The following is a 25,262-nucleotide window of genomic DNA, read 5'->3' on the forward strand; positions in this document are numbered from 1 at the left end:
GCTTGGCCACCCCTGCGCTAGACGGACCGTAGGTCGGACCCAGTGTGGCCCTGCTTATGTACGGTGGTCAGGGTGTGGGCGCAGTGCTCACCCTGACCCCGCTCACAGACCGGGGAGCCGAGCGGTGTGTGAAACCTACCCCGGAGGGCTCGTGCGGAAGGCCCCGCCCCCCCTATGTACTGACAGGCCATACCGCTCTGTAAGGCCCCCGCACGAGACGCGCAGCCATTGCGCGCGGCTATCGCCAGACGGGAGAACCCCGCCCGCCACAGCCGCAGCTGCGCTGACACGGGGCGGAGACACCCTCTCCGGCTGCCACCGCCAGGACGCCCTCCGCTGCCCGCGCATGCGCCCAGGCGCCTCGGCCGTTGGCCGCAGGCCGTGGCCCCGCCCCCTCGGCGCCGCGCGCGGAGGGCGCCGGGGACACACACGAGAGGGGCCCCGCCTTTCCTGCCGGAGGGAGCTGTTCGTGGTCAGACGGGAAGATGGCGAACCTGGAGGAGCAGCTCTCGGATGAGGAGAAGGTAACGCGGGCCAGGGCCAGGGCAGCGCAGCGCCCGGCGGGGCTCGGGACCGGGCTGGGCTCTCGCCGCCTCAGGTGGCGGCGTTTGTATTTTTAGCTTCCTCCCTTCCCGGCGCTGTCAGTCAGAGAGCGCCGGGGCCGGCCAAGGGCCTCTCCCGCCGCGCCTTGTACGGTCCGAGGGCTGAAAATAGGCCCCAGGCGCCGGGCTGGGGGGCAGGATCCGGTGTCCTATGGATGAGGCCGCCCGCCCGGCCCAGAGAGCTCGGCCTCAGGCGCTGCCAGTTTCCTCTTCCCTCCCCCCCCGCTTTCCGGGGCTCGCCCGATCCTCGCCCTGGGGCGGCGGCTTCCTATTGATCAGGGGCGTGGGGAGAGCGAGCCTAGTGGCGGGGTCTCGGAAAGGGGCCCTTCCCCTCGCCCCACTCCGGCGGCCTGCCTGGGAGCTCCCTCTCTCCAGAGCTCCTCGCAGGCTGGGGTGTAAGGGCTGAGTTCCGTGTCTCTCCCCACTCCGCGTTGTAGGGAGGGAGACTAATGGGGCTGGTTTCTGGGCGGTGTCTAGTGGCTCCCTTCACTTCCGGGGGTCAAATAAAGGGAGACTTCTGGCAGGGTGGAGGAGAGTTTTGGGGGTGTGGTGTATCGCCTATCCCCGTTGCTGGGGGAGAGTGGGTAGGGAATTCAGATCCCACCCTTGGGGATGAATTATAAGGACAGAGCTTAAATACTCTCCCAGGAGACAGGGTTGTGGCTCAGTGAACTGTTTATAATCTTTCCCTGGCTATTTGATTTTTTTCTTTGCTTAGTTGGTCTCTGTGGCTTGAAAATAGCTTCCTAAAATGGTGCTTCAGGGAAGGGGCAGCTTGTAAAACCCAAGTGTTAAAGCTGCTCTTCTTCTTTTCGTCTGTCCTTCCTCTGTTGGAGGGAGGCTCATTACAGTTGCCTGTGAAAAGGAGGCTTTGGAGGCAGGGTGTGGAGATGTCTAGAGGATGGTTGATGTACAGCTCTCATGTCTTTATGTAACTGTCACTCATCTATAAGAAATGTAAGTTTTCAGAGCTGCTGAAGTTGTGGAGGCAACTCAAGTGTGGGAGATTTTAAGCAATTGAGAGAGGTCTTACATTCCCTTGAAATTAAAGGGAAGACTTTTAAAATGCCTTACTGTTAATTGTAATGTAGGAGTTTTCCTTCATATCTGAGGCCTGCTAGAACTGAATTTCAGAAGCAGGTGGCTAAATGAAAAGTCACTATGAGTTGTGAGAAGTATAGTAGTTTAGCACCAGAACATAGGGTGGGTCATAGTTTCTCAGGATGGGGACTTTAAGGCTGCAGTTTATTCTTTTAATTCATTGAGTACTGTTCCTGTTTGTGATGTCAAAAGCAGCAGAATAGGTAAGATTAGCTACCATAAACGCTAAAAGATACACATTTGAATATTCTGGTCCAAACCTTGTCTGGAAAAGTTGCTTAAAAAAACATAGGGAAATAAAAATAACACTAAACAAAGACACTTTGGCATCCTCTGGGTAGAAGGGTTGCCAATTTTGGTTGGAGGTATTCTTGGAGGTTTCATCACATGACATAATCTCTAATTAAAGATTAATCTGTAATTCATGGAGACTCCAGGGCATTCCTGTAGGATTGGCAACCCTATATTGACATACATACCTAAGGATAAACTTGGAAACAACATCTACTTATCTGGCTGAGAAATACTTGTCGCTACATTGCCATAACTTTGCTCTGTTACAGTAATAAATTCTGCCCCTCAAATCAATTGACTCTCACTCTAGCTAATGGAGTCTAGGCTCTTTTCTCTCCTACCACTAATCTAATGAAGTTCTGAGGTCTCTTCCTGCAATTCGCAAAAAGAAAAGGGGTACTTGTGGCACCTTAGAGACTAACCAATTTATTAGAGCATAAGCTTTCGTGAGCTACAGCTCAGTGAAGTGAGCTGTAGCTCACGAAAGCTTATGCTCTAATAAATTGGTTAGTCTCTAAGGTGCCACAAGTACCCCTTTTCTTTTTGCGAATACAGACTAACACGGCTGTTACTCTGATTCCTGCAATTCTGATTTCTCTTCCTTTCCTCAAAAAGTATACAAATGAATTCTGGACTCTCTACTTCCTTCTCAGTAATAAATTATAGGCTCATGAAATAAATGACGTGCACTCCACTGCTATAAGTAAGGTTCAGATTTTGTCATGGCTATTTTAAGTAACAGTCAGACAGGTCAAGAGCAATAAAAAAAAAATTCACAGAAGCCGTGACCTGTCCATCACTTCTACTAAAAATATCTAACAAAATGGGGATCAGTGGGTCCCTACAGCGGGACTGTGCAGTGGCTAGGAGCTGCACAGCCCCTGCTGCCTGCAGCAGCTGGGGGCTCTGGGATACTACTGCTGCCTGCAGTTCCAGGGGTCCTGTGGCGGCTGGGAGCTCTGGGGTGTGCTGGGAGCTCCGCAGTGCCCCCGCCGTGACAACTCCCCACCCCTGATGGTGGTTAGAAGCTGCTGGGTTCCCCTGTGGTTCGGGGGGGGCCCCTACTCCCCATGGCGGCAACCCCTGTCCCTGTGGCTCCCAGCTGCTGCAGGCTGAAGTCTCTGAGGTCACTGGAAGTCACAGATTTCGTGACTTTCAACGACCTCCATGACTAAATCGTAGCCTTAGCTATAAGGTAATACTGGGTCTCGGTGTAGGGCCCATCTGGGACGACAGAGCTTCAGCCCTTGAGGAAGCCCTGTGCCTCCCACAAACTCTTCTTCGGGTGGGTTAACCCTTTTCCTTGTCCTAGCCTTGGCTCAAGTCGCTTTGCCCCTGGTCTTTAAAGAGAAGTGGTGCACCTTCGGTGCTTTCTGTGCCCTCCTGAAACGTACTGGCAGCTTAGAGGCTCTCTGTTTCCTGTATGTCTCTCCTCTTTTGTTAAGAGTGACATATGAGTGTCTCTTTTTTTTTTTCTTGCGAAGATAGAGGCAGTGACTTCCTGGTACCCAACTCAACCCTGTCATCTGTGCAAAATTCTGATTGTCCTAGGTGAGTGTGTGTTTTCCATGCCCTGGAGTTTGTCTGGTTGGACAATACAAAAAAAGGGTAATATTGCAAGTTTACAAAAGTAGGCTGGTGTGAGTACAAAGTGCTGAGATGCTTGAAAGTTTTCAGTTTGTGTAAAGGAGGCACATTCACCAGTTAGGGAAAATCAAACTGTTTGATAAGATTCATTGGGTATAATCAGATATCCTATCTGACCTGCATTTGTCCTTTCCAAAGCAGCGGTGTCTAGTACACGCTATAACCCATATAGCTTCCATGAGTATTCTTTTGAAAGATCAGGCTTCCCAGATGACACTATTTTTTTTTACTTATTGAGCATCTATTACTGTATTACTTATTTACACACCTTATTAAGAATGTAAAAATGGCCATAGTGGGTCAATCTAGCCCAGTATCCTGTCTTCTGACAGTGGCCAATGCCAGGTGCTTCAGAGGACATGAACAGAAGAGGCAGTCATCAAGTGATCCACCCCCTTCTGTCCCATCCCAGCTTCTGGCAAACTGGCTAGGGATGCTTAGAGCATGGTGTTGCATCCCTGCCCATCCTGGCTAATAGCCATTGATGGCTTTATCCTCTATGAACTTATCTAGTTCTTTTTTGAACCCTGTTATAGTTTTGGTCTTCACAACTCCCCTGGCAAAGAATTCCGCAGGTTGTCTGTGTTGTTTGAAGAAGTACTTCCATTTTGTTTGTTTTAAACCTGTTGCCTATTAATTTTATTAGGTTGACCCCTAGTTCTTGTGTTATGAGAAGGAGTAAATAACATTTCCTTATTCATTTTCTTCACACTAGTACGGTTTTATAGACCCCTTAAGTTTTCTCTTTTCCAAACTGAAACGTCCCAGTCTTTTTAATCTCTCCTCATACGGAAGCTGTTCCATACCCCTAATCATTTTTGTTGCCCTTTTCTGTACCTTTTCCAATTCCAGTATATCTTTTTTGAGATGGGGTGACCAGATCTACACGCAGTATTCAAGATGTGGGCATACCATGGATTTATATAGAGGTATTATGATACTTTCTGTCCTGTTAGCTATCTCTTTCATAATGGTTCCTAACATTGTATTAGCTTTTTTTGACTGCTGCATGTTGAGTGGATGTTTGCAGAGAATTATCCATAATGATTCCAAGATCTCTTTCTTGAGTGGTAACAACTCATTTAGACCCCATCATTTTGTATGTATTTGTGAGATTCTTTTCCAGTGTACATTACTTTGCATTTATCCACATTGATTTAATCTGCCATTTTGTTGCCCAGTCACCCAATTTTGTGAGATCCCTTTATAACTCTTCGCAGTCTGCTTTGGGTTTAACTATCTTAAATAATTTTGTATCATCTGCAGATTTTGCCACTTCACTGTTTACCCCTTTTCCAGATCATTTATGAATATGTTGAACAGTACTGGTCAAAGTACAGACCTATGGGGGACACTGCTATTAACCTCTCTCCATCATGAAAACTGACCATTTATTCCTACCCTTTGATTCCTATCTTTTAACCAGATGCTGATCCATGAGAGGACCTTCCATCTTATCCTATGACTGCTTACTTTACTTAAGAGCCTTTGGTGAGGGACCTTGTCAAAGGCTTTCTGAAAATCTAAGTACATTATATCCATTGGATCACCTTTGTCCACATGTTTGTTGACTCCCTCAAAGAATTTTAATAGGTTGGTAAAACATGATTTCCTATGTTGACTCGTCCCCAACATATTCTGGATGACTTTACATTAAATCTCTATGGAAATATTTGAGTTGTGCTGTCCTTTACAGTAAGGTGTGTGCCCCTCATGAAGCTAATTATTCTTACATTATTAAATTTAAATGACTGCTGAATGATTTTATGCTTTGAGTAGATTGAGCGGAAGACAAATATTCATATTTTACAGCAAAAGTATACCAGATGTTTTTTTTCTGATTAAACAAAGAGCATATTTTAAGCCAGCAATTTACTCAAGTAGAATTTTTACTACTTGTGATCCCTAGGCAAGACTTGGGAGTAAGTTTTCTAAGTGGATGTGGACACGTTTAGTCAAATTCGCCTCTCATTGGCACTTACTATGGCTGTCAGAACAAGTTTTCTTTTTCTAGGCTAAAATGTGGCCAGCTAACCAGCTTCAGACTTGTTAGCCTGCATCTTGAGGGATTCTTTCTGTAGTATTTAAGATAAATCATTTGAGTTAACACACATGAAAATACACATCCTTTTCTTGTCAAGATAGGGCTGCAATGTTAGTCCTAGAGTATAGGAGTGCTTCTGGAGAGGGGGAGGAGAAACATGTTAATCTTGCCCTGCCCCAGCAGTAAATCACACTTGTGCGGCTTCTCTATTTTGCTTTCCTCATGATGCAATAGAGTGAAACTGACTAGGATCTTGTAATAGTCATGCTGCTGGTGATCCTCCTGATAGAGGGGGACTAGTGGGACAGGTGCTGTTTGCAGAAGTACAGGCATAATCCTGGAAAAGAGGGCAGACATGCGAGACGTAAGGGAGTAATACCAGGCTCTATACTGGATTTTATGGATGGTCTAGTGACAGTACCCATTGAGAAAGATACATACTTGGTTTCTTGTTCTATGTACTAGTGGTGGCTGGAAGTGCTGCCAAGGCAACACTGAGGTCATGAGGAAAGGATATGCTTCTTGTTGCTCTCCAATAGTCACTTCAGGATGACTAAAAAGGTAGCATCAGTAAGCTCTGAAACTATTCAGATTGAGACCATAGGTGGTTGGCACAATGTGTAGGACTAGAAGGTGGCAGACAGGTAGGACTTTTGGTTTCCTCTGCACCGCTGCCGCACAGATCCTGCTCGTCATGCCATTGCCTGCTGCCCAGGGGAAGTGAGAGCAGGATAGGGCAATGGAAGCAGCCAGAGCCAGTGGGGGGACAGTCAGCAGCCTATCCCTGCCCTGCCCGTGTCCTGGAGGTGCTTCCTCTGCCCTGTAACTGATGCCCAGATCCTTCTCTGTACACTTCTGCCTGCTACCCAGGGAAAGTGAAAGCATGCCGGGGGGACCTGCCTCTGGGACGTGCATGACCCACCTTGACCTTTTCCTAACTCTATCTATTTGGGGAACACGCTTCTAAATAAATTAACTGAGGCCTATTAGTAAAGGATAGCATCTGTTGCAAGTCAGCCCTCAGAAAGGTAATCCACATACTTTTGGTCTGTTTAACACTTATATGGGAGTGGTAAAACAACATTCAGGAAATAACTCTACATTTTATGAAAGAGCCACATCTTAGAGGCTGCACTTGCTGATGAGGGAATGCTGGCTTCAGGCAGAAGTTATCAGTAGGTAAGCTTTCATTTAACATGAGTAATTAGAATTTCTATTCTTATAAGAAATGCATAATTTTTGTGAAAGAAAAATCCCTTTTAAAATGTATATGATCATAAGACACACACAATTAGGACATTAGCATTGACTAAAAGTATCTCTTGGAATATAGGGTACTTTCATAACCTGTTGTGATTATAACTATTGGCACAAGCCTTTAGGATCTGTTTTAAGTACTAAATTTACTCCTGGCACTGACAGGGAAATTCAGGTATTTCCCTAATCCTATTTTTTTTCCCCCAGAAATGGCTTTTGAGTCATAGGCATCCTACTGCAGTTACAGTGGGGGACAGTTTTAATTTTTGCTACTTTAATGAAAGATTTGTCCTCTGAATCTGGTCTATCCAGCTTGTCTTCCAAACTTAGTCTATCAAGTTTATATGCTCTGCACAGGTCATTGGGATGAGACATGGAGACAGCAGATAAGTAGGAATGGAGTGAACTGGAGGAGTTAAACAGGATGTTAAAAACATATTAGTCAAAATGAAACTCTTTTGCTGCTGTCACCTGTGGTTTAAAGAACAGATTTTGTATGTTCATAGTTATAGGTAGCTGTAACACTGTCAATTTTTTAGTTAACTAACGAATACAGTTTGCTAAATATCTTGTTATAAAGCAAGATGGACCTAAATCCTGCTGCATAACCCTTGGATTTTGTGGAAATTCTGGAAATCTTGTAGCAGTGTCAGATAAAGCAAAAATTGAGGTTTCCAATAAATTAGATGTAAAATTAAATAATCTAGTCTGTCTTTTTGTTCAGTTCGTTGCTCATTTGCATATTTTCACTGTGCCTCAGATATTTGTATTGGCAATGCCTAACTGTGTCAGAATTTGGGGGAGGAGATAGTGGAAGCAGGATGTTTTGTCAAGGAATATGGGACATTTTGTTTTTGATACCTGAAAAGGTGTGGAAGATTGTTCAGAAATATGGGATAAACATATTGACTTGGTTTAAACACTATTGTTCAGATTTCAGTTAACCCCTTAATATGGATGGGGAAGTTCTGAGCAGTTATTTCAGGCAGTATGCAGACTCAGGAAGACAGCATTGCATAACTTTCGGAATTGAGATTATACACTGTGGCTGCATAAAACCTTAGCATGTTGAAATTTGACTCCTGAGGATTGTTCAGTCTACAGATCTTTATAGAAAAGATGTCTGAAGGCTTGATGAAAAGAGATCTTTTGCCATCCATGTATTAGGGAATGGCAGAAAGAAGTATCAACATTGCACAGGTTGGCTGAAAAGTTGCTAACCATTCCAGTATCATCTGATTAACTGGAAAAAATATATTTTCCAATTGATTATGAGAGGTATAATTGTCTGAGTTCTGACCAGTTCAAGAAACTGTTTAAATTCTAAAGCTTGAAGATCAAAAACTTACTGTGGCATCCATTCTTGAAAGAGAACAATGAATGATTTTTTTAAAAAAAAATCAGTTTGCAGCTTCCATGCAGTTAATATTCTTTCAAATGATTCGAAGTTGGTTTGTGACTAATAACTTATACAGATTAGTATGTTTATTACAGTATAAAAGCCTCAGTGGGGTCCATTTGTGTCTGTGCTTTTAAAGACCTACCACAATCACACACACACACACACCCCATCTTATAATTTAAGTAGACAAGAAACCTAGAAGGTGGGAGGGGAAATAGAGGAGGTCAGAGGCAGAATGAGAGCCAGGAGACCTTGGCTCTACATCAGTGCCCTGTTCACTAAGTCACTCTGCATATTTTAACTGAAATTCATCAAAGAATATAAATCTACTTTGAAATACCATCTTGGGTTGTTTTAATATTAGCAAATAAACACTGAGTAGGAGAGGAAGTCAGGTTAGACAGCAAAACTTAGCAAAGTTTGCATTTTTCCATGAGCTATGTATTGTGCCAAATTTTAACTTAACATGTAGAATCAAGGTTATACAAGCATAAATAATTGTAAACTTTTTAAAAACATAAGTATGGGAGTGAACTTAGATGCTGAAACAATTTTTGTTTTTAACTCTTGAAAATGGGATATTTTGAAAATATTCCATTTGTAATTTGACACGGTTTGGAAAGAGTTTATAAGCCATGTGGGGGGAAAAAGTTCTTATGATTAAGATGGCACTCTGAGTTGCACTAATCATGCTGCAGCTACACTCTGTAATAAAAAAAAATGTTCATAGGTACAAGCTCTGATTTCTCCCACTCCTGGATGCATGCTTACTGTCAGGGCTTGAAATGTAGTTGCATGCAATCAACTTCTGCACAGTGTAAGCTTTCATTTAAAAATTCTAGCCCTCATGGTTGTGAAGAAAATCTTCCACATGTCAACCAAGTGGTCCATTGCAGTCATCTTAACTGCGTGGAAGTGTCTTCAGTAGCGCTAGTGTTACAAGGGAGCATCAAGCGTCAAGGGAGTAGGGTACCTGGGGGAATGTCAGATCACCCTGTGTGTGATCCCCTGTCAGTACTACCCTTTAGTACTGTGTAGTCATGTATGGGTTAAGTAACCTATTTGAGAGCAAAGGTGCTCATAATATATTAAAGCTTTTTAACAAAGGTTGGCATTTTACCAGTCACTTAGCTTGAGATGTTTTGTATAAGTGTTGAGAGAGAAGATCTCGTAGTGAACCTTTTTAAAGAAAAATCAGATGCAAGAAAAGTGTTTTGATTATGTTTCAAATTTGAGTTATGTAGGGCACAATGGACCAAGGATCTTAAAATAAATGAATGGGCAAATACTAGAAATAAATAGTTCTGTGATTGCATTTTGTACATATACTATTTTCTTGGCTTTCAAGTCACTTTCAAGCTAGTTACTGGCAATGATTAGTATTTCTGATTAGTATTCCTGAACCACTATAGCTACAGCACATTCTGCTTTCTAGGTCATAATGGCAGTAAAGTTCTAATTTCATAGCTTTTTATTGATGATGGGCATAGAATTAGACAGATGCATATCCTGAAGAAGTTAAAATTTAAATAGCTAAAATAATTAGGGGGTAGCAGAATATTATGCAAAATAACCAAGATAAATTTTGTCTTGCTACAGGTTTTTTTTAACATGGTCTAGTTAGCTACATGGTCCATCACTGGTGTGAGACACCTCTGTCATCCTACTCTTTTTTCTTGCCATCTGTCTCTGATCTAACCCTCTTAAAAACAGAACCCTCTTTCTTTCCCTTACTTCTCATTGTCATTGGACTGATTATGGATGCATTACAAGAAAAAATTATTAGCTGATCATGAGTCCCTCAGTAGCTCAAGTGCACATCAGTAGCCAAGATAATCAGGGATATGCAACACTCTCTGCTCTGGGTGACCCTAAACCTCCAATTGCTGGAAGCATCTGGCACTGGCAACTGTCAGATACAGGATATTGGGCTAGATGGAGCCTCAAATGGCATTTCTTATCTTGTGTCTAAATTTACTGGTATGGAATTTTCTGGGTGCAGGGACATGTTCCGCACTGCTTCTCCATAAGCTTTGTGTTTAGTCCGTTTTAAAAAATACTGCCTCTAGAGTGCTCCCATCCTTTTGCTTCAGGAAGCATTCTAAGGTTGCATTCTTCCATGTAAAGTAGTGTGACATTATTAAACCAACAGCTCAATAGGCTTTTGCTAAAGTGCTCATTGCTATACTATCTAGATGCTTCTGTTGAAGTCTACAGTTTTAAAATTAAGGTTCTGACCAGTTGTGGTCTTGAAAGAGCTTATGGTTATTTTCATAAGAAGATACTTCAATATGACTTTGGTGATTGCATTCTTTTATCTAAATTTCTCCTGAAATTCCTGGTTGGATACTATATTTGCTTTTTGTCCAAACCTGTTAAGTACTAGTACTATTATGTGCTGTTAAACCTTTACTATCGTTCATTGAGAGCTGTATTTCGTTGGTGGGTGAATAGATCACTATCCTTTTATAGCTGTGGTTCTCAACAAGGGGTACGCAGAGGTTTTCTAGATGGTACATCAACTCATCTAGATATTTGCCTAGTTTTAAAACAGGCTGCATTAAAAGCACTAACAGTCACTACAGACTAACATTTCATGCGGACAATTACTTGTTTATACTGCTCTAGATAGTACACACTGAAATGTAAGTACAATATTTATATTCCAATAGATTTATTTTATAATTATATGGGGGTAAATATGAGAAAGTAAGCAATTTTTCAGTAACAGTGTGCTGTGACACTTGAATTTTTGTCTGATTTTGTAAGCAAGTAGTTTTAAGTGAGGTGTAACTTGGGGATATGCGAGACAAATCAGACTCCTGAAAGGGGTACCGCAGTCTGGAAAGGCTCAGAGCACCTAAAGCAGTGGTTCTCAACCCTGTAGGTTTCACAACCTTTTCTGCCTTCAATTCTTACACTTTCAAGGATTTTTTTTCCTAGCTCTTCAGGTTGCAGAGATTATACTTTTATTTATACCATTAAGGTTAACAGTTGCGTAATGTCTAAGGCCTTGTCTACACTTGCAAGTTTCTGCGCAGTAAAGCAGCTTTCTGCATTGTAACTCCCAAGGTGTACACACTGCCAAGCTACTTAGTGTGCAGAAACTGCGCAGTTGTAGCACTGTTAAAAAAAATAAAAAACAAAAAAAAACCTCCCCGACGAGAGGCGTACAGCTTTCTGCAGCAGGGCTACAGCACTGCTGTGCCAGTGTAGATACCCTGGCCAATTACAGCTCCGTGATTGGCCTCCGGGAGGTGTCCCACAATGCCTGTTCTCGCCTCTCTGGTCATCAGTTTGAACTCTACTGCCCTGCCCTCAGGTGACCAACCTTGAGCTCCATCACTTAAATTCCTTGGGAATTTTTAAAGTTCCCTTTCTGTTTGCTCGGTGACGCGTGCAGTGGTCTCAGAGCATCTTTCCAGGTGACCATGCCTGCCCCAGGTGATTCCCTGCTTGGAGCAATGTTGAGCTGCTAGACCTCATCAGCATTTGGGGAGAGGAGGCTGTCCAGTCCCAGCTGCACTTCAGCTATAGGAATTATGGTACCTACGGACAGATTTCATGATGCATGACAGAAAGGGGCAATGATTGGGACACACTGCAGTGCAGGGTTAAAGTGAAGGAGCTGCAGAATGCCTACCACAAACTGTGGGAGGCTAGCTGCTGCTCCGATGCTACACCTATGAGCTGCCGGTTCTACAAAGAGCTGGACTTGTTACTTGGCGGCGACCCCCACCTCCACTGCGAAGGCCACTGTGGATCCTTCAGTGGCTTGTGTGCCAGTCGAGAGTGGACCGAGCCAGGAGGAGGAAATGTTGGATGAGAAGGGGGAGGGAGACACAGAGGCAGAGGACAACCTGAAGGTCAGAGATGCAGGCAGCCAGGAGCTCTTCTATACCCCAGAGGAGGCTAGCCAGTCACAGCTGTCAGAGCTTGGCGAAGTGCAAACAGGAGAGGAGGCCCCTGGTAAGTGGCTTTGATTTTGGGAGTCACTGAAGTGAGTTGTTGGGGGCAGGAGGGTTGCAGAAAGTAGACTTCTGTCTTGTATGATGCGCTTACCACCACGTGCCTAGTCTGAGCAGCGGAACAGGGTGTTGATTGACTCCCTCACTTCACAGGAATCTGCCTTAGAGATCTCCAGGAAGCTGTCATGGAGGTACTGGGCAATCCACTGCCGCAGGTTCTTTGGCAGAGCTGTTCTGTTTCTTGCCCCATTAAGGGTAACTTTCCTGTGCCACTCTGCTGTCATGGGGAGGGTGGGGAGTGACCATTGCTACACAGAGGTAAGTTCCATAGGGGCTAGGGCAGAAGTCACAGTCTTGGAGAAGACCCCCCCACCCTACCCCCTTGATTCCCTGCTCACCCTCAGCAGTGAGGCATCTTCCATAATGAACAGCCTGTGGAAAATGTGGAGACAGTAATGATTATAAGCGCTCCTCTACAGTGCTGGCTTTCTCCAAGAGCCACTTGCCCAGTGTAGAGTGCAGTCCTGGAACACTGATTTCCCCTGCCCCTGCGGTTACTCACCATTTTGGGGGTCTTGTGGCTCGTGTGCTTGCCTGGGGTCAGCCAGTCAGTGATAAGTATGTGAATAGTGGCTGTGTTTTAAATCACTGATTCAGTGGTCTGTGTGTTGCAAACAATACTGCTTCTGTAAAACATTGCATTTTGGCTTCATATAAGTGACCTTGGGAGCCCAGCCTCCCTCTGTGTTATCACCAGCTGAATGGCCGCACAGAATTAGAAAGCGGCCACGAACAACTAAAGTAGATTTTCTGCATGATATCATGATGCACTCTGTGGCCGAAAAACAAGAATTGAAGGAGTGGGAGGACAGCGAGAAGAGAGACTGAAAGGCAAACCGATGTGCCAGAATGAAGCCATGGAGCGACTCTTAAAAGTTACGGAGCGCCACGTGGACACGCTGCAGGTGCTACTAGCACCGCAAACTAAGCGGCTCCAGGCCCTCCCTCCCCTGAAACTGCTGTCGCAAAACTCTTCCCCATTTCCCCCCCCCCCCCCCAACACTGCCAACACACTCTTATCAACCTCCTGGCTCCAGTGTGTACCCGCTGCATTCCACTTCTCCCCCATCACAGTCAAGCCCTTCAGACTCCCAGTACCCTCTGCACTCAACACCCATCCCTCTGCAGTTTACCCCTGCTGAAGTACAGTACCCACTGCACTGTGCACTGTACTCCAGAAGAGAAGGTTGGATATGATACCTGGACATACAGAAATCTTTAACCGTCCCGGGACCCCACCTCTTCCTGGGACCCTCTCTTCCCCCATTCCCCTCAGTGCTGGTGTGTTTTTTGTTTGTCCTTCCGTCCGGTTGTTTGTTTTTTAATAAAAGAATTGTTTTGGTTTGAAAGCAATCTTTATTCCATTAATTGAAAGCAAACAGAGCCCTGCAAAGCAACAGGCAATTTTCTTAAACCTTCATAGTGCATCATCTACACCAATGACAATCACCTCCTAGCGTTACAAGTACTGCACTCCCAAGTATAGCAACAAATATTAATGGCTTTCAGCTTCAAATTGCTGCCTCAAGGCGTCCCTGATCCTTATGTCCCAGTGCTGCGCCCCTCTAATAGCCCTGGTCTCTGGCTGTTCAAATTCAGCATCCAGACGCTGAGCCTCAGCGGTCCAGCCCTGAGTGATGCTTTCACTCTTCCCTTCACAAATATTATAGAATGTACAACAAGTGGCTATAAGCATAGGAATATCGTCATCGGCCAGGTCCAGCCTCCCATATAGGCAGCGCCAGGGGGCCTTTAAATGGCCAAAAGCACACTCAACAGTCATTCTGCACTTGCTCAGCCTGTTGTGGATCCATTCCTTGCTGCTGTCAAGATGCCCTGTGTACGGCTTCATAAGCCACGGCATTAAGGGGTAGGCAGGGTCTTTCAGGACCACAGTGGGCATTTGAACTTCCCTTACGGTGATCTTCTGGTCCAGGAAGAAAGTCCCTGCTTGCAGCTTCCTGAACCAGACAGCTGCGTGCATCATGCACCTTTCCAGACCAGTTAATGTCCATGAAATGCCCATGGTGATCCACAAGCGCCTGGAGAAGCATTGAGAAATACCCCTTCCAATGAATGCACTCAGTGGCTAGGTGGTCTGGTGCCAGAATTGGAATACGCATGCCATCTATCACCCTGCCGCAGTTAGGGAAGCCCATTTGTGCAAAGCCATCTACAATATCATGCATGTTGCCCAGTCTCGGTCTTTCGGAGCAGGATGTGATTAATGGCCTAGCACGCTTCCATCGACACGAGTCGAATGGTCGACTTTCCCACTCCGAACTGGTTAGCGACCGATCGGTAGCAATGTGGAGTAGCCAGCTTCCACAGTGCAACTATCACTCTTCTCCAACGGTAGGGCAGTTGTCATTCTTGTGCCTTTGCGCTGCAGAGCTGGGGGAAGCTTATGACACAGTCTCATGAATGTGGCTTTCCTCATCCGAAAGTTCTGCAGCCACTGCTCATCATCCCAGACGTGCATGATGATGTGATCTCACCACTCAGTGCTTGTTTCCTGATCCCAAAAGCGGTGTTCCACTGTGATTAGTGCCTCTGTGAATGACCCAAGCAATCTCGTGTTGTAGCTACTACAAGTGATGAGATCCATGTCGAACTCCTCTTGCCTTTGTAGTTTAAGGAATAACTCCACTGCCACTCATAATGTCTTAGTGAGAGCGAGCAGCATATTGGTCAATGGTGCAGGATCCATTCCTGCAGACCAAAGAGGCAGATCGCGCAGTACACAAACCGTTGAAAGATGGCACCAAATGCGGACAGAAGCACAGGGATTGCTGGGATGCGAAGCAATACATCCATGGGGCATTGGGACAAGCTTCAGGATGCCCTGCAATCCCCTCTGCCTTCCCATAACTCTTAGCAGCAGAAGAGGAAGAGATGCTCTCTGGGGTAGCTGCTCAGAGTAAACCTCTCCAAATACCACTGCAAGTGCCGCAAGTGTGAACACACTGTTGCTCAGGCAGCTGATAGTGTGAATGAACACACAACAGTGGTTTCCTTTCAGCACACTCTGAGCGGTGCTGTAACAGCCAGTGTGGTAACTCTGCCAGTGTAGACATACTTTATATGTGAAGACAGCATAAAACAATAAGTGTGACTTGCTCCATTCATCTCAGGTGAGGCCTTGTGAGCAGTTATTCTCTGGCCATAAAATCTGGCAGTTTTTCCAGTATGCCACAGAATTCAGTGTGGAGGGGGGGTGTCTCTCCCCCACCCCCCGAGGATTTGCATTTTGCTGTTTTTGTCTCCTTGCCCTATTGGGACCTCTCCAGTTTTCTTCCTTACAGTACATGCTTCCTGCTGTGTTCCATTGAGCCAGGGAGCATAGCAGTCATGACCATTCTGTTGCTTAGCCTTTCTTCCTTCTGTGGAGTTATTGCTTGTAGCCTCTCTGGCGGGCTTGGCCCAAAACACACATCAATATGCTTCTTAGTTACTGTTTCTTAAAGGATTTGTTGCAGCAGTTGAAGGATTCTGGCATGTGCCTATAGCTGTTAAAAGTGAAGAAGCAGAGCTACTAATGATGATGATTCAATGGGCTTACAAACGAAGCCCATTGAATTATTCAAGCAAAAGCTTGAGTTTACAAAATCAAGACTCTTATTATTCGTATGTAGTGTAAACACGAAAGCTCTCCGTGCATCACTGCAAATAACAAAAGCTGTCAGCCTAATAGGTTGCAATCAGCATTTTCCCCAAATGTCAGTGTTAAATTGGGATCTGCTGCTGCCAGTCAAGTCAAAACAATCCCCTTCTCCATCGAAAACTGGCCAGCTAGTTCTGAACAGCTTTCAAGAAAAGTTCAGGTGAACCAGTGCTCTTCTTCATACACCGGATGAAACTACAGATGTCTTCTGCACAGCATTACTCTGGTATGAGTGGGTAGGATCCATGCATGACTTCCTGGTTTTTGGGCCCACTAATGGGGCATGCTATGAGGGGGGAATGTTTGGTTTGGATTAGTTTAGCTGTGTTGATCATTTGCATTAACGAATGGCAAGCTATGACAAGAAAACACAGTAGCCTGTGACCAGAACTTAGTCTGCAGCTAAGCCATTTGGACACATTGTTCAGTTTACCGGGAAGCGTTGGTGTCAAAGAGGATAACAATGGGACTTGATGAGGCTGTAACAGTTGTGAACTTTATTAAAGATAAACCTACCAATGCATGCCTCTTCACTATTTATGTGAATGGATGGATACTTGACAGTGGCTGGTCGTCTTGTACATGAGTCTTTGAATAGCTTGTTTAAGCTTAAGGAGGCAAAAATGCTAAATGTGCTTCTGTTCTTGCCAAATACTTTACGAGTGCTGGCTTGCTCTAAATACTTCCCTCCTGTGGCTGAATATGAACTCTGCATGAAGCCTTCATTGAAGGTATGATTCTCCACCAAAAATCTCTGGGATGATTTAGTTAGGGATTGGTACTGCTTTGAGCAGGGGGTTGGACTAGATGAGCTCCTGAGGTCCCTTCCATCCCTGATATTCTGTGATTCTATGATTTCTGGTTTATGTGAGGAAGGATTACCAATAAGTAGCATGTACAGTTTAGCAAAAGGCATGATTTTTATGAACCAAACTCTTCTGCTCTAGTTCTTATTGGAAAATAAAATCCCATTATTACCTTGTTGAATATGATCTGCTTCTGTTTAACCTATGTGTTCTCAACCGGGGGTTGCCCTCCCTCTCCCCACTAGGGGGTCGTGTCCGTCCTGCTCTTCCCATGTAGCTAAATGGAAGGAAGGACCCTGATATTGAGCCATATATACTGTATCTCCTTTACAGAGGTGTTGAAAGTTAAAGCTTTGTAAAATGCTTTGAAATCGTTCAATGAAAGTTGCTGTAAAAGTGGAAACAAAATATTGATTGCTCTTCCAACAAGTACTGATGATATCTTCTCTGGCTTTCTAGAGTGGAAACCTAACTGTTTTTTGTGTAACATTCAGTGTGACCTTTCAGGGTATTTCACTGCCAACATTTGGCCAAGTTTGGGCTTGTTTAGAAACCGAATGCTACAGCTTTTAAGTAAGTACAGCTTTAGAAGAAAATTCCATTTAAAGGCAGGGTTCTGAAAAGTCATAGCAAAACATTTTTACATTTGTGACAAACACTGCCATTTAGCTTTTTTCTACTGTCGTAATAGTTCTGTGAAGCAAACTTGAGTAACCTTTTTAATCACAAAAAAACCTATTTCTCATTTTAGAAGAAAATGAGGCTTGCTTGATATGTAAGCTATATTTTATATAGAACATATAGTTTATTGATTTGTATTATGGTAGTGCCCAAAGCCTGCTGTGCTGGATGTTGTGCACACGCAGAGGAAAGAATGGTTTCCTGCCCCAAAGAGCTCCCAATATAACTGGAAATATGTGAGGGACCAAGGAGTCCAGGCACAAGGGTCGGAGGTTAACGACATATGGGACTATATCAAAACATATTGGCTTAAACTTCAGGGCATCATCTTATGTTCTACTGTCTCTTTCATCAGTAACTCTTGTGGAAGGCATTGTCAGAATACCAGGTAATGTAGAGACTTAAGCCAAATAGTTTTTTCTGAAATCTTTTATATTTTCTATAAACAAGTTCTGTTTTTAAGTTTTTTGCTGCCTTTTTTGTTGGTAGCTGAATGTTAGTTGATTAACAGGAGTAATGTATTTTATATTTGGTACTGTAGTTTGACTTTCTCAGAGCTGCTGGTAATAGCATTTTTGCTTGCACTTACTCACTACCATATATGGGCATGTAAATTGCAGACGGTCTGGCCTTTCAACCAATGTCAGTTTCCAGTGTGGCCAGAAACAGGAAGAGTAGTGGTTTGCAGCATCTCATCTTATAAAAAAAAAGAAAAAATTCTGTATAAGTAGTTGAAGAGGAAATAGAGCCTTGGGCTCAGCCAGTGCATTTCTGGTTGATTAATAGCATGCCTTCAGAGGACAGTTTGTGGGTGGAGCGAAGACATAAGACTGAAAACAGCATTTCTAATGTCATCTCTATTACAAAATTAAGTTGACCTAACTTAGTTGGCATACAGCCACCACAGTAATTACATTGCTTGTGTGTGTCTACACTTTGCTCCTTGTGTCAGCGGTGCGCATCCTCACCGGGCGTGCTTGTATTGATTGTACTGTCAGTGTAGGGCAAGGGGACAGCTCCTGAAAGCCAGTAACGGTCGACATAACCAACGCAGTGTCTACATTGACACTGTTGACCTAACTGTTAGGTGTTTGGCTGCATATTCTTTTTGCGTGCTGTACTGGTGTTGGCCAGATAGCCTGTGCAGCAGGCTCCAATTGAACTGCCCAATAAATCCCCAGACTCGGTTCATAGCAAAGGCACTTGGTCAGGTTTACTGTCAATGAAGCACAGTCCTAATGTCCTGGCTCAATGGTTACAAGTACACTAACACATGTATGCCCCTTGCAATGGACTAGCTCAATTAATGGCGGACTTTCCATTATCCCTTAGGCCAGCAAAAGACGCTCCCTGTGAGATATCTTTCTATACATTAATACAAACAAGTTACTTACTGTCCCTCTAATGTAGTTAGTTGACACCCTCTGACGTAGCCAGTTGCCACACATACCTTGTATATTTTTATTTATTACACGGTCCTTCTGACCTTATTTTAAGGATGGTTTGCGTATTTATATAAGGGAACGTGTTGGTATTGAGGTGTTTTGGTACCACCCTTTTGGAATATGTTTGCGTGAATGCTCTGTGCCTAGCACCTCTTAGGAATGTGTGTTTTTGCAATATTAACTCTGTTTTTGCCAGTTTCTGTGAGCAGGGCCTGCTTTTATCTCACAGTCTGATTTTTTGCTTTATATTAGCAAAGTTTTGACCACTACTTTAGCTTAGTCCTCACACCAGTCCTCTGACACAAGGCATTATGTCTTAGGCTTTCTTTCTGCTACACTAACTACCTTGACTCTATGCTGCTTGTGGAGGTGGAGTTAAGTCGACATAGCGGGGCAGTTGTGTCGTCGGGAGCAAAATTTAAGTGCAGACATTTCCATAAGCTGCCTTGCGTCGACCTAACTTTGTAGTGTAGACAAGACCTAAGATAGCTAATACTGGCCTTTGAACAGCTGGCTTATTGCTAGTATGAATGGAATTTGCAGATAGTGAAATCTAGAGGGTTTTTTTTATGTCAATCAACTCTGGCTGAAAAGAGCCTTCAGCTAGTTTGTAATAAAGAGAACATCTCAAGTATACAGAAGTCAAACTTCTTTGAAATTCTTGATATTTAATATATGTACTCCCCTTTCTCCCTCTCCATCAAGTTCAGTTTTAATGCTGTATATATTTCAGTTCTAAAATCACAAAAGTTTCAGATTATCGCATGCATTTGAAATTGGGCTGAGGTATAGCCTCGGTCTTCATCTACACTGGCGTAGTCAATAGGCATACCACAGTTCAAATCCAGACTGTCAGAAGCTTTTCAGTGGGACATGGAGGCGAGGCGATGCATGGGCAGGGCGTTCAGGATCACGTGTCTTTACCTCCTCCTACCGTGGCCCCAATTGCTCCGGATACTTCTGGAGGAGGCAGCATTTTCCATGTGTCTGTGCAGCACAGGGAGGGACCAGGGTAGCTGGCTGAGTCCCTCCTCCCTGGGCTGCTTTGCCTTCCCTTCTGCTGGAGTCCCAGTGCTGCTGCCTGCTTTGCAGACCATCTACAGGTGAGAGGCAATGCATGATACAGCAGCAGGAAAAGCAAAGCAGCCCCGTGTTGGGGGTGGAGGAGCTCAGCCAGCTGTCCCACTGCTTCCTCCCTCCCTGTGCTGAATGGATGCATGGAGAGTGCTTCTGCCATGGGGAGTGCTGCTTCCTTGCTTCAGGGAGTCCTGCAAAATCAGGGGGGCATGTGGCCTCCCCAAGAACCTTTCATTTGTGGCCCCTCACCCCACTAGCCACTGCCATGTGTCACTGCTGAGCTGGAGCCATGTGGCGGTCCCTGGAGTTTCCTGCCCCCAAGCCGTCCCCAGAACTCCACCCCCATCTATGCTATCCCAGGTACCAAAGGGACATCGCACCACTAGCAGGATCGTAGTCCAACAGCTTCACCCCCTGGCTCCAAGCTCAAAAGTACTCATTCACACCCTGCTTTTCTGCCCAGATCCCAGCCCATACTCATTCTTCTGCCCCAGCTCTGCTATTTGGCTCAAACTGGGGCCATGGAGGAACTTTGGGGCGGGGGGTGGGCGGCAATGCCAGATGGCTCAGGACAGCCCTGTGCATCCTGTTTTTAGTTTAGGGAAGTAGTCACCTTAGTCTCTGGGCTGGGTGGGAGGGCAATTGGGGGTTAGGGATAGGGTTGCCAGATGTCCAGCTTTTGACTGGAATGTCCAGTCGAACAGGGAAAACGGGCAGAATCCAGTTAGCATAGATAAAGTCCAGTTACTTGCAGTTCTCTGCCACCAAGGGGCTGGAAGAGCAGCAGCTGCTGCTCCTGGATGAGGCACTCTGTTTAGCAGCTGTCGCTTTTACCACCCCCAAGCCTGCCAGAGAGAACTGGCTGGCTACTGGACTGCGCTGCAAAGCAGGTACTGGTGCCATCCGGGGGGGGAGGTGGGTGTTAACATTTCTGTCCCGTCCCCCCCAGTCCTGCTGTGTCCTGATTTCCCTGGCCCCTCACTCTGGGGATGGACACCCCCCCAGTCTTGCTGTGCCCCGATTTCCCCATTCCAGCCCTTTGCTCCGGGAACAGATCCCCCCACACACCTCGCTGTGCCCTGATTTTCCCACCCCAACCTCTTGCTCCAGGGACGGACCCCACCCCGCTGTGTCCCGATTTTCCCTAACCAGCATCTCTCTCCGGGGACTGACCCCTGCCATGCCCCACTGTGCCCTGATTGGGCAGGCTCCATGTCAGCTCCTCCCAGCCTGACTGTGCAGGTGGCAGGTGAGCCCCAGGGGATGGGGGAGCAAGCCATGGGGGTGGTGGTGGAGATACAATGTTTCGCAAAGTATATTTAGGTTAGCTTGTTTGACTTAACTTAAAAGCATTATTGTGTGGTTAAAAATACACTTATGGCAAAACCTGCAAGATCTGTTTCTGATAAACAACTTTCTTCTGTGAATTTATATGGTGATTGTTGTTTCTTATTACCATAATTTTGCCTAACTTTTGTATAACATTAATTCACATATAAACTGTATGATTGTCTCAAAAGCCAAAGAATTCTGAGTTTTTAAACATGAGATGTTTTTAAAAATGAAGACACACATGTAATCTTAAATTTCTTAACTTTAATTACAGAATTTAAAAAAAATACGAATTTGCTATCTAGACACTTTTATGCAAAGTGGGACTGAAAAATGTTTTCCTTTTGAAACAATTAAATCAGAGTTTGAGTTGCAAGTTTTCTTTTAAACTGTGCATTTGTTCTGAGTTTTTCACTCTTCTAAAAGTATTTGTAATAAATTTAAGAAATTCTGAGCCAACTCTTAACCAGTCTTTTCTTGTTAAACTGTTAAATAACCAATCTCTTCTGAATTATAGAACTTCTACTGTAAATGTGAAACTAATTTTAAATGACAGGTTTCAGAGTAGCAGCCGTGTTAGTCTGTATCCGCAAAAAGAAAAGGAGTACTTGTGGCACCTTGAAGACTAACAAATTGATTTGAGCATAAGCTTTTGTGAGCTACAGCTCACTTAATCGGATATAAAATCCCCCTACTGTATTTTCCACTGCTTGCATCCGATGAAGTCAGCTGTAGCTCACGGAAGCTTATGCTCAGATCAATTTGTTAGTCTCTAAGGTGCCAGAAGTCCTCCTTTTTAATTTTAAATGGTGTCTTTAAACTTTATTTTACATTGTTGTCTAGAATAATCAAACATAATTTTGTATAACCATAAATATTTAACTCCAACTAAGCTGTAAAAAGCCAACATTTGACTTTGTAATTTATACTGATTTGCATTGTACAAATAGAAAAGAATCAAAGCAAAGCATAATTAGTTGTGCCTCTTAGTGTATTTGTATCCTTTCCTTTAGACTTTTTTGGTAAAGTCATTCAAAATGTGTTTAAATGACTATACTTACTCTCTTCCTGTTCTAATTTACATCTTCCAGTGGGATCTGTGCTAGGAAAATCATTAAAATGGCAGGTCCTTGATATCTATCATGAATTTTTTTAGTACCAGTACCATCAGCCTGTTAATCTGAATGCTTTCAATGTAAAATCAATAGCAAAGTCCCAGTTGACTTCAGTCAGTGAACATGGGCTGAAGATACCAAAATAAGAATTTATTTTAAACAAACAAAAACTCCCTATCTGTTGGAAATTTTTATGCTTAGTAAATACTTAGTTTTCTAAGATATTACCATAAGTTAATGATTTGGTATATTTTTCTTAAATACCTGTTTATAAAATTATTCTGTTCTTGAATGGGTGGCTGTTATGGAAGGTTTGATAGCCTATTTTCAGACTTTTTCTAAGACTTTCTGTACTCCACAAAACAAAACAAAAAATTTGATACTAGAAAACTAGTCAGTATTCCTCAGTAAAACCCTTGCACCAAATAAGGGAGCACCATCTGTCCTGGAAAGAATAAAAAGGACCATTCAATTCTGGGAAGAAGGTATAATTAGTACTGAAAATTTCTCTTTAGTAATGATAAAACTAGTTCTTTTCAGTAATGTACCTGTTTATTGACCTCTGACAAACTATAGAATCCATTATTCTGGTAATGAAGAATTGAAATTAGAAAGTATTATCCGTGTTATAGCATACATCTTGCTAACTTTAGGCTTAAAATAGTACAAAGCATTAAGTTATTCTAAAAAGCCACTTCCAGGTAAACATAAACTCAAGCTTTCACTAGGCTTTTGAATAAATCAGTGTTTTCTTTAATGCTATGAAACAACTCAGCTTTTTCAAGGATTGGCAATCTGTGTGTTATATTTCATACCATTGTTTGTGAGAGATTAATCCTGGACACAAGTGAGAGAGAATATCAGATCCTTGAAGAGTTGGCCTTGTCCTGGATTAGTGGATTGGAGACAGGGATTGAATTAGTGCAGCTGCTCTTAATAAAATGGCTAAAACAGCATAAGTCATCAGTTGAGCCACTCGATGTCAGCTTTGTTTTGTATGAAGACTGTCATATCTTTAAAAACTAAGAAATTGCAGTATGAGTACAGATTGGGGTGAAGTGGCCTAAAAAGTGGTTGCAGGATTAGACCCTTTAAGCAGGTTTGTAATTTTGAATAGTTCCATTGATGTAAATCGGACTCATGTGCTTTGCAGCATCAGGAGCCAACACTATTTTTATTTTTAAATAAATGCTCTTAGTAGAATCAACTCATCATATCAAAACAAAATTGCTTCAGTATTAACAAGCTTACACTTTCAGTGAACTAAGTTATTGTGACATTTTTTCACATCTATACAACCCAAATTTTTGAAAAATAGGAGCTTGGTTATATTGAAACTAGAAGTGCTTTACTGATGAAAGAATATTAGTATACTATACTGGCAAAACTGTGCTTTATACCAGTGCAATAAAACCGACACAAACATAACAGATATGCCAGTATAACTGCACATATACGAGGGGCTTCTGCTCTCATAGCTGTGTCAGGAATCACACTAGAGTCCTGTGCAGGACTTTTTTTTTTAATCCCTCTCCTGTCCCACAAGACTCACTACCACCCGCTCCTACATTGTTTCTTGCATTTTTATCGTGCTCCCACCTGCAAAAAACTTTAGATTCCACAAGAGACAGATTTTTCCCCATACTACTAAAAACCCAGTCAGTTAATATGTTATATAAAATATATAAACAGAATTCAGACAATTTTTACCACTAAAAGAATAAAACAAATCTTGCGTAAACCGTGTAAAAAAAAATACGTTAACTTATGTTATAGTAGACACCAAATCTCTTTCTACCCTTGCTTCAATTTAAGTATTAAAACCTTTGTATTAAAACCTTTAAAAAACAAAGGAAAATTTGCTGTACATTGCTGAAATTCTATTATTGACAAATTGGTGAGAGATTTAATGTTTTCCCACAAATTACTGCAGTCTGTTTTTTGTGTTTTTTGTTTGTTTGGTTGGTTTTTTGCCCACCCAATCCCACCTGCAACAAAGTACATTTTTTTGCTACTATGGGAGCAGGATCCCAGTCCCACTACAGGGCTCTATATCAGTGGTTCTCAAACTTCACTGCACTGTTAGCCCACTCCCCATCCTCCTCTAACAACAAAAATTACTACATGACCCTATGCCACAGGGGGCTCCATGAACTGCTAAGCTGCTCAGGCTTGGGCTTTAGCCCCATGTAGTGGGGCGTAGGCTTTGGCAAGGCTGGCATTAGACTCACTGGGGCCCAGGGCAAAAAGCTCAAGCCCAAAGTGTGGGACTGAAGCCCAAGCCCCGTGGGAACACAAGCTTCGGCTTCAGCCCCTCATGGCAAGACTTGGACTTTGGCTTTCTGCCCTGGGCCCCAGCAAGTCTAATGCCAGCCCTGGCAACCCCATTAAAATGAACTTGCGACCCACTTTGGGGTCCTGACCCACAGTTTGAGAACTGCTGCTCTAGATCATACCTCTTATACAGCTGTCAATAACTGGTAGAAGTCTGTGGTGTAGACACAGCTGTAAGCTCCTAAGCTTGTGTTTAGATGGGATCTTCAAAAAAAACATTTAAGTGACCTGCAAGGATCAGGCCTATTGACTTGAATCTGCAAACCCTGATGGAATATAGTCTGAAGCATTTCAGCTTTCTTGATTTGTGAAAATTCAGTATATTGGAAAGCAGTACTCTATAGCGCACATAGCACAGGCGCAATTTTCTGTTTGAGTTTCTGGTGGTCTTACAGTAATGATGTTAATGAGGTCTTGGTTTTGTCTGTTTTGG

The 25,262-nt window shown here is 43.6% G+C and overlaps 1 protein-coding gene across 2 annotated transcripts in view; it reads left to right on the top strand.

Annotated features, from left to right (window-relative positions):
• Positions 1-367: 367 nt before the first annotated feature.
• The window catches only part of CAPZA2 (capping actin protein of muscle Z-line subunit alpha 2), a 45,249-nt gene continuing 20,354 nt past the window's right edge, over positions 368-25,262 (top strand). Inside the window, exon 1 of one of the 2 annotated variants that reach the window (XM_073328155.1) lies at positions 368-524. In XM_073328155.1, coding sequence (XP_073184256.1) covers positions 486-524 — 39 coding nt within the window. In that variant the 5' untranslated portion in view covers positions 368-485. The remainder of the gene's footprint in view (positions 525-25,262) is intronic. The other variant, XM_073328154.1, reaches the window with a different exon arrangement.

This window comes from Lepidochelys kempii, chromosome 1 (assembly GCF_965140265.1).
Source record: "Lepidochelys kempii isolate rLepKem1 chromosome 1, rLepKem1.hap2, whole genome shotgun sequence".
Taxonomy (NCBI): Eukaryota; Metazoa; Chordata; order Testudines; family Cheloniidae; genus Lepidochelys; species Lepidochelys kempii.